This window comes from Nerophis ophidion, linkage group LG11 (assembly GCF_033978795.1).
Source record: "Nerophis ophidion isolate RoL-2023_Sa linkage group LG11, RoL_Noph_v1.0, whole genome shotgun sequence".
Taxonomy (NCBI): Eukaryota; Metazoa; Chordata; class Actinopteri; order Syngnathiformes; family Syngnathidae; genus Nerophis; species Nerophis ophidion.
The window spans coordinates 20,870,089-20,880,330 of NC_084621.1; the positions used below are offsets into that span (position 1 = coordinate 20,870,089).

The window sequence follows — 10,242 nt, forward strand, 5'->3', positions numbered from 1 at the left end:
TATATATATATATATATATATATATATATATATATATATATATATATATATATATATATATATATATATATATATATATATATATATATATATATATATATATATATATATATATATATATATATAAAGATTTAAAGGCCATTTATTGTTAGTTCGCTTTATAATCTGGTGCGCCTTATAAAAAAAGTTTTAAGAGAATAGACCATTCATCGTCGGTGCACCTTACATATGACAAAAGATCAAAAATAGACCATCCATCGTCGTGGCCTCATATAGGAACAAAGATTGAAAATAGGCCATTCATCGTCAGTGCCTCTTATAGTCTGGTGCGCCTTATACATGAAAAGCGAGCGGAAATAGAGCATTCATCATCACTGCGCCTTATATATGAAAAACTATCGGAAAAGGCCATTCGTTGGCAAGTGTGCCTTATAATTCGGTGCGCCTTATAAATGAAAAAAACGCAAAAATGCACCATTTATCGTGGGTGCGCCTTATATATGAAAACATTAATAGAAAAAAATAGACCATTCGCCCTTAGAGCGCCTTGTATATAAAATCAAAATCGAAAAAAGGCCATTCATCGCCGGTGCGCCTTATATATGAAAAAAAATCAAAAGTAGACCATTCATCGTCGGTGCTCCTTATATATGAGGAAGGATCGAAAATATGCAATTCATCATCGGTGCACCTTTTAATCGGGTGCGCCTTATATATGGAAACAGATTGAAAATAGGCCATTCATCATCAGTGCGCCTTATAATCCGGTATGCCTTATATATGAAAAGAATAGCGAAAATAGGCCATTCATCATCAGTGCGCCTTATATATGATAAAAGATCGAAAATAGGCCATTCGTCGTCAGTGCGCCTTATAGTCCGGTGCTCCTTATATATGAAAAAAGATTAAAAATATACTGTTCATCGTCAATGCACCTTATGTATGGAAATATACATTAAAGAACATACGCCATTCATCGTCAGTGCGTCTTATAGTCGGGTGCGCCTTATATACGGAAAAAAGATTAAAAAATAAACCGTTCATTGGCAAGTGTGCCTTATAATCCGGTGCGCCTTATAAATGAAAAGTGGGCAAAAATGGACCATTTATCGTTGGTGCGCCTTATATGTGAAAATAAAATAAACAAATGGACCATTTGCCCGTAGTGCGACTTGTATATTAAAAAAAAGATCGAAAATAGGCCAATCATCGCCGGTGCGCCTTATATATGAAAAAAGATCGAAAATAGGCCATTCATCATCACTGCGCCTTATATATGAAAAACCATCGAAAATAGACCATTCATCGTCGGTGCGCCTTATAGTCCGGTGCTCCTTATATATGAAAAAATATTAAAAATAGACTGTTCATCGTCAGTGCGCCTTATATGTGGAAAAATACATTGGAAAAATAGGCCATTCATCGTCGGTGCGTCTTATATACGAAAATATATTTAAAAAAATTGGCCATTCATTGGCGAGTGTGCCTTATAATCTGGTGCGCCTTATAAATGAAAAAAAAACGCAAACATGGACCATTTATCGTCGGTGCGCCTTATATATGAAAAACATAATTAAAAAATAGACCATTTGCCCTTGGTGCGCCTTGTATATAAAAAAAAATTGAGAATAGGCCATTCATCGCCGGTGCGCCTTTTATGTGGAAAAAATATATCGAAAATAGCCCATTCAATGTCGGTGCGCCTTATATATGAAAAACGATTGGAAAGAGACCATTCATCATCTCTGCGCCTTATATATGAAAAACTATCGAAAATAGACCATTCGTCGTCGGTGCGCCTTATAGTCCGGTGCTCCTTATATATGAAAAAGGATTAAAAACGGACTGTTCATTGTCGGTGCGCCTTATATGTGGAAAAATACATAAAAGAAATAGTCGGGTGCTCCTTATATACGAAAAAAGATTAAAAAAAATAGACCATTCATTGGCAAGTGTGCCTTATAATCCGGTGCGCCTTATAAATGAAACAAGCGCAAAAATAGACCATTTATCGTTGGTGCGCCTTATATATGAAAAAACTATTCAGGAATAGACCATTCGACCTTAGTGCGCCTTGTATATAAAAAAAAATCGGAAATAGGCCATTCATCGCCGGTGCGCCTTATATATGAAAAAAAATATCGGAAATAGACCATTCATCGTCGGTGCGCCTTATGTATGAAGAAAGATCGAAAATAGGCCGTTCATCATCGGTGCGCCTTTTAATCGGGTGCGCCTTATATATGAAAACAGATCAAAAATAGGCCATTCATCATCAGTGCACCTTATAATCCGGTACGCCTTATACATGAAAAAATACCGAAAATAGGCCGTTCATCATCAGTGCGCCTTATATATGAAAACATATCGACAATAGGCCATTGATCGTCAGCGCGCCTCAGATATGAAACAAAGATCAAAAATAGATCATTCATCGTCAGTGCGCCTTATATATGAAAAAATACCGAAAATAGGCCGTTCATCATCAGTGCGCCTTATATATGAAAAAATATCGACAATGGGCCATTGATCGTCAGCGCTCCTTAGATATGAAACAAAGATCAAAAATAGATCATTCATCGTCAGTGCGCCTTATATATGAAAAAAAAATAGACCATTCATTTTCAGTGCTCCTTATTTATGAAAAACATATCAGAAATAGACCATTCATCTTCAGTGCGCCTTATATATGAAAAAAGATCTAAAATAGGCCATTCATCGTCAGTGCACCTTATAACCCGGTGCGTCCTATGGTCTGAAAAATACGATAATCCAATACAAACCACATCAAGTGTAGGAAACAAGGCCAGGCGCCTATTTGTTCTCAAGTCACATTCACATTTCTACCATCCTAAAAAAGCAAAACATAGTGTCCCCCCCCTGCAAAATAAAACCTGCAAGGAGTCAAAAGTGTCGGCACGTTGGCGTGGAGAATGTGACACGCGGCAACGTGACAAGAGGGCGGCGATTGTGCGCGCACTGTGAGACTCATTGTGTGTCTGTCGCACGCGGACGACAACAACAGGAGCTTTGTCGGACGTCACACAACTCTACACAACACCACACTTCCAACTATTGATTGAGGAAAAAAAAAAACATTTATTTTCTTCTCTTCCTCCATCAGCCTCAGAAGAAGAAAGTCACCTTGTACCTGCTTTTCTCCATCTCCACCGCCGTCATTGGCTCGCTGCAGTTCGGCTACAACACTGGAGTCATCAATGCACCTGAACAGGTGTGTGCCACTTACCACCTCACCTTGTGTAAATGGTAAATAAAAAGAGAATATGATGATTTGCAAATCCTTTTCAATTTGTATTCAATTGAATGGACTGCAAAGACAATATATTTCACGTTCAAACTGGGAAAATGTGTTGTTTTGCAAATATTAGCTCATTAGGAATTTGTTGCATGCAACGTGTTTCCAAAAAGCTGGCACAAGTGGCAAAAAAGACAGAGAAAGGTTGAGAAATGCTCGTCAGACACTTTTTTGGGAACATCCCACAGGTGAACATGGCTAATTGGGAACAGGTGGGTGCCATGATTGGGTGTAAAAGCAGCTTCCGTGAAATGCTCAGTCATTCACAAACAAGGACGGGGCGAGGGTCACAACTTTGTCAACAAATGCGTGAGCAAATTGTTTAAGAACAACATTTCTCAACCAGCTGTTGCAAGGAATTTAGGGATTTCACCATCAAAAGGCTCAGAGAATCTGGATAAATCACTGCACGTAAGCCATGATATTACGCACCTTTGACCCCTCAGGCTGTACTGCATCAAAAAGCGACGTCAGTGTGTAAAGGACATCACCACATGGACTCAGGAACACTTCAGAAAACCACTGCCAGTAACGACAGTCTTCGCTACATCTGTCAGTGCAAGTTAAAACTCGACTATGCAAAACCACAGCCATTTATCAACAACACCCGGAAACGCCCACCGGCTTCGCTGGGGCCTGAGCTCATCTAAGATAGGACTGATGCAAGGTGGAAAAGTGTTCTGTGGTCTTGACGAGTCCACATTTCAAATTTATTTTGGGAAACTGTGGACAAAGAGGAAAAGAACTATTCGGATTGTTCCAGGCCCAAAGTGGAAAAGGCAGCATGTATGATGGTATGGGGGTGTATTAGTGCCCAAGACATAGGGTAACTTACACATCTGTGAAGGCACAATTAATGCTGAAAGGTACATACAGGTTTCGGAGCCATCCAAGCAATGTTATCATGGACGTCCCTGCTTATTTAAGCAAAACGATGCCTCCATAGTAAAAGACTGCGGGTACTAGACTGGCCTGCCTGTCTCCCATTTAAAATGTGTGGTGCTTCAGCTATACATCAAGCAAGAATGTTACCATGGACGCCCCTGCTTATTTCAGCAAAACGATACCTTTGTAGTACAAACCCCGTTTCCATATGAGTTGGGAAATTGTGTTAGATGTAAATATAAACGGAATACAATGATTTGCAAATCCTATTCAACCCATATTCAATTAAATGCACTACAAAAACAAGATATTTCATGTTTAAACTCATAAACTTTTTTTTTTTGCAAATAATAATCAACTTAGAATATCATGGCTGCAACACGTGCCAAAGTAGTTGGGAAAGGGCATGTTCACCACTGTGTTACATCACCTTTTCTTTTAACAACGCTCAAACGTTTGGGAACTGAGGAAACTAATTGTTGAAACTTTAAAAGTGGAATTATTTCCCATTCTTGTTTTATGTAGAGCTTCAGTTGTTCAACAGTCCGGGGTCTCCGCTGTCGTATTTTACGCTTCATAATGCGCCACGCATTTTCGATGTGAGACAGGTCTGGACTGCAGGCGGGCCAGGAAAGTCTTTTTTTACGAAGCCACACAGTTGTAACACGTGCTGAATGTGGCTCGGCATTGTCTTGCTGAAATAAGCAGGGGCGTCCATGAAAAAGACGGCACTTAGATGGCAGCATATGTTGTTCCAAAACCTGTGTGTATCTTTCAGCATTAATGGTGCCTTCACAGATGTGTATGTTACCCATGCCTTGGGCACTAATGCACCCCCATACCATCACAGATGCTGGCTTTTGAACTTTGCGTTGATAACAGTCTGGATGGTTGGCCTCCCTTTTGGTCTGGATGAGAAGATGTCGAAAATTTCCAAAAACATTTTGAAATGTGGTCTCGTCAGACCACAGAACACTTTTCCACTTTGCATCAGTCCATCTTAGATGATTTCGGGCCCAGAGAAGCCGGCGGCGTTTCTGGATGTTGTTGATAAATGTCTTTCGCTTTGCATAGGAGAGCTTCAACTTGCACTTATAGATGTAGCGATGAACTGTATTTAGTGACAATGGTTTTCTGAAGTGTTTCTGAGCCCCTGTGGTGATATCCTTTAGAGATTAATGTCGGTTTTCGATACAGTGTCGTCCTAGGGATCGAAGGTCACGGTCATTCAATGTTGGTTTCCGGCAATGCCGCTTACTTGGAGGGATTTCTCCAGATTCTCTGAACCTTTTGATGATATTATGGATCGTAGATGTTGAAATCCCTAAATTTCTTGCAATTGCACTTTGAGAAACGGTGTTCTTAAACTGTTTGACTATTTGCTCAGGCAGTTGTGGACAAAGGGGTGTACCTCGCCCCATCCTTTTTGTGAAAGACTGAGCATTTTTTGGGAAGCTGCTTTTATACCCAATCATGGCACCCACCTGTTCCAAATTAGCCTGCACACCTGTGGGATGTTCCAAATACGTGTTTGATGAGAATTTATCAACTTTATCAGTATTTATTGCCACCTTTCCCAACTTCTTTGTCACGTCTTGTTGGCATCAAATTCTAAAGTTAATGATTATTTGCAAAAAAAAAAAAAAGTTTATCAGTTTGACCATCAAATATGTTGTCTTTGTAGTGAATTCAACTGAATATGGGTTGAAAATAATTTGCAAATTATTGTATTTTGTTTATATTTACATCTAACACAATTTCCCAACTCTTATGGAAACGGAGTTTGTAAAAGAGTGCGGGTACTAGACTGGCCTGCATGTCTTCCTATTGAAAATGTGCGGTGCATCAAGCAAGAATGTTATCATGGACGCCCCTGCTTATTTCAGCGAAACGATGCCTTCGTAGTAAAAGAGTGCGGGTACTAGACCAGCCTGCCTGTAGTCCAGACCTGTCTCCCTATTAAAAATGTGTGGTGCTTAAGCTGTACATCAAGCAAAAATGTTATCATGGACGCCCCTGCTTATTTCAGCAAAACGATGCCTTCGTAGTAAAAGAGTGCAGGTAATAGATCAAGACTTTTTTTTTCTTTTGCAGAAACTGCGTCGATTCTTCCAGAATGTTTCTCTGGACCGCTACGGCGAGTCGTTCAGCCCCGGGACCACCACCATGGTGTGGAGCGTGGCGGTGGCCATCTTCAGCGTGGGCGGCATGCTGGGCTCCTTCAGCGTGGGCATGGTGGCCAACAAGTTCGGCAGGAGGAAGTCCATGGTGCTGGCCAACATCCTGGCCCTGGTGGGCGGTGCTCTGATGGGGCTGGCCGACCTGAGCCAGTCCTTCGAGATGGTCATCGTGGGCCGCCTGGTCATCGGTGTGTTCTGCGGCCTGTGTACGGGTCTGACCCCCATGTACGTGGGCGAGCTGGCCCCCACCGCCCTGCGGGGGGCCTTTGGCACCCTGCACCAGCTGGGCGTGGTCCTCGGCATCCTGGTGGCCCAGGTAGGCAGGACCACCACGCACATCAATGATGATGATAATTATCTCATTTTGGGTTTCCAGATCTTCGGACTGGAGTCCCTTCTGGGCTCGGACTCTCTGTGGCCCCTCCTGCTGGCCCTCACGGTGCTGCCCGCTCTGCTGCAGAGCGTCATGCTGCCATTTTGTCCTGAGAGCCCGCGCTACCTTCTCATCGTCCTCCACCAGGAAGAGGCGGCCAGGAAAGGTCCCGCACCCTCATGACCTCATGCAACCACCTCCGATCCTCATACTTCTTCTACATTGCATTATCTTTATCATCTCAGTTTACTTATAGTCTCATAATCATAATAATAATCATAATCTCAAACTTCTTCTGGATTTTATCATCTGAGTCTCACTAGCACTGTCATTCTCATAATTATGATAATATTCATAATCTCATACTTCTAGATTATATTATCATCTTTATCAACGCAGTCTCACATTTACTCTCTCATAATAATATTCAGAATCTCATACTTTTAGATTTTATCATCATCCTTATCATAATAATAATATTCATAATCTCATACTTCTTCTAGATTGTAACATCATCGTATCGTCTCAGTCTCACATTTACTGTCATTCTCATAATCATGATAATATTCAGAATCACATACTGTATCATTTAGAATCTCATACTTCTAGACTGTATTATGTTTATCATCTCATTATCACTTTTATATGTCAGACTCATAATCATAATAATCAGAATCTCATACTTCTAGATTGTATCATCATCCATAATACTCATAATCTCATACTTCTTCTAGATTGTATCATTATCGTATCGTCTCAGTCTCACATTTACTGTCATTCTCATAATCATGATAATATTCATAATTTCATACTTTATCATTTATAATCTCATACTTCTTCTAGACTGTATTATGTTTTTCATCACATTATCACTTTTACTGTCAGAGTCATAATCATAATAATCAGAATCTCATACTTCTAGATTGTATCATCATCCTTATCATAATAATAATACTCATAATCTCATACTTCTTCTAGATTGTATCATCGTATCGTCTCAGTCTCACATTTACTGTCATTCTCATAATCATGATAATATTCAGAATCACATACTGTATCATTTAGAATCTCATACTTCTAGACTGTATTATGTTTATCATCTCATTATCACTTTTATATGTCAGACTCATAATCATAATAATCAGAATCTCATACTTCTAGATTGTATCATCATCCATAATACTCATAATCTCATACTTCTTCTAGATTGTATCATTATCGTATCGTCTCAGTCTCACATTTACTGTCATTCTCATAATCATGATAATATTCATAATCTCATACTTTATCATTTATAATCTCATACTTCTAGACTGTATTATGTTTTTCATCACATTATCACTTTTACTGTCAGAGTCATAATCATAATAATCAGAATCTCATACTTCTAGATTGTATCATCATCCTTATCATAATAATAATACTCATAATCTCATACTTCTAGATTGTATCATCATCGTATCGTCTCAGTCTCACATTTACTGTCATTCTCATAATCATGATAATATTCATAATCTCATACTTTATCATTTATAATCTCATACTTCTTCTAAACTGTATTATGTTTATCATCTCACTTTTACTGTCAGACTCATAATCATAATCTCATACTTCTAGATTGTATCATCATCCTTATAATAACAATACTCATAATCTCATACTTCTTCTAGATTGTATGATCATCGTATCGTCTCAGTCTCACATTTACTGTCATTCTCATAATCATGATAATATTCATAATCTCATATTTCTCAAGTGAATCATCATTTTTGTCATCTGAGTTTCACTTTTACCGTCAGTGTCATAGTCATAATAATATTCATAGTCTCATACTTCTTCTAGATTGTATCATCATCGTTATCACCTGTCTCAATTTTACTGTCATTCTCATAATAATAGTAATATTTATAATGCCATACTTCTTCTGAAGTTTATCATCGTTATCATCTCTGTCTCACTTTTACTGTCAGTCTCATAATCATGATACTATCCATAATCTCACACTTCTATATTGTACTATCATCTTTATTCTCTGTCTCATATTCATAATATTTATAGTCTCATATTTCTTCTAGATTTTATCATCTTTATCATCTTAGTCTCACTTTTACTGTTAGTCTCATAATCATGATAATATCCATAATCTCATACTTCTTCTAGATTGAATTTATCTGTTTTGTCTCAGGTTGCTGTCAGTCTCATAATCATAAATATTTTCATAGTCTCATACTTTTTCTCGATTGTACTATCATCTTTATCATCTTAGTCTCACTTGTACTGCCATTCTCATAATCATGATAATATTCATAATCTCATACTTCCTCTAGATTGTACTATCATCTTTATTATCTCAAGCTCACGTTTACTGTCATTCTCATAATCATATTTATAATCTCATACTTCTTCTAGATTTGATCATCTTCATCATCTGAGTTTCACTTGTACTGTCATTCTCATAATCATGATAATATTCATAATCTCATACTTCTAGATTATATTATCTTTATCATCGCAGTCTCCCTCCATTTCACTTTTACCATCAGTCTCATAATCATAATGATATTTACAATCTCATACTTCTTCTCGATTGAATTATCATTTTTATCATTTGAGTCTCACTTTTACTGTCATTCTCATAATCACGATAATAGTCATAATCCCATACTTCTAGATTTTGATATCTTTATCATCTCAGTTTACTGTCATTCTCATAATCATAATAATATGATTGGATTATCATTTTTATCATCTTGAGTCTCACTTGTACTGTCATTCTCATAATCATGATAATATTCATAATCCCATACTTCTAGATTGTGTTGTCTTTATCATCTCAGTTTACTCTCATAATCATAATAATATGATTGGATTATCATCGTTATCTCATGGTCAGTTCATATTCTCATTCTTGTATCTATTCTCAGTGCCATCCTTTCTCACAGTCCTTCTCACTGTCATTATTAGAAATGTCATGTTAATCCTTACTGCTAATCCCGTGTTTATACAATTTGTTTTCACACTCTCATCTCTAACCTCATTCTCATTAATGCTCAAGGATTCTTATTTCTACTGTTTTTCTCATCGTCATTCTCATTTTTAGTGTCATTGCTATTGTCACAGTCCATATTGTTTATTTATTCTGACTTTCTATGTTTAGTCTTGTTTCTATTCTCATTTTTGTTTTAATTAACAAATCACATTCTCATGTGTTCTCATTCTTACACTCATGTTCTATATGTCCGTCTTCCCACTGCCTTATTTTAATTCTCACTTATTCTCGTTCCTATTTTCAATCTTTGATTTGTTTCTCATCGTTCTCATGCACAGCCTCATTCCAAGTGCCAGAATTCTAAGTACTCTCACTTTCGTTTTCCGTTCCTCATGCCCTGTGGGTCTCATGCTCGCTCTCATTGTTCCGCTGGCAGCCCTGGTGCGTGTGCGCGGCACTGAAGACGTGAGCGAGGACATGGAGGAGATGAAGGAGGAAG

The 10,242-nt window shown here is 38.0% G+C and overlaps 1 protein-coding gene across 2 annotated transcripts in view; it reads left to right on the top strand.

Moving 5' to 3' along the window:
• Positions 1 to 10,242, top strand: part of slc2a3b (solute carrier family 2 member 3b) — a 33,135-nt gene that overhangs the window by 8,655 nt on the left and 14,238 nt on the right. Inside the window, exons 3-6 of one of the 2 annotated variants that reach the window (XM_061915373.1) lie at positions 3,125 to 3,232; positions 6,296 to 6,697; positions 6,758 to 6,920; positions 10,180 to 10,242. The exon at positions 10,180 to 10,242 is cut by the window's right edge and continues 125 nt beyond it. In XM_061915373.1, the coding sequence (XP_061771357.1) occupies positions 3,125 to 3,232; positions 6,296 to 6,697; positions 6,758 to 6,920; positions 10,180 to 10,242 (736 nt within the window). Of the gene's footprint in view, positions 1 to 3,124; positions 3,268 to 6,295; positions 6,698 to 6,757; positions 6,921 to 10,179 lie in introns of those variants that run through there. The other variant, XM_061915374.1, reaches the window with a different exon arrangement.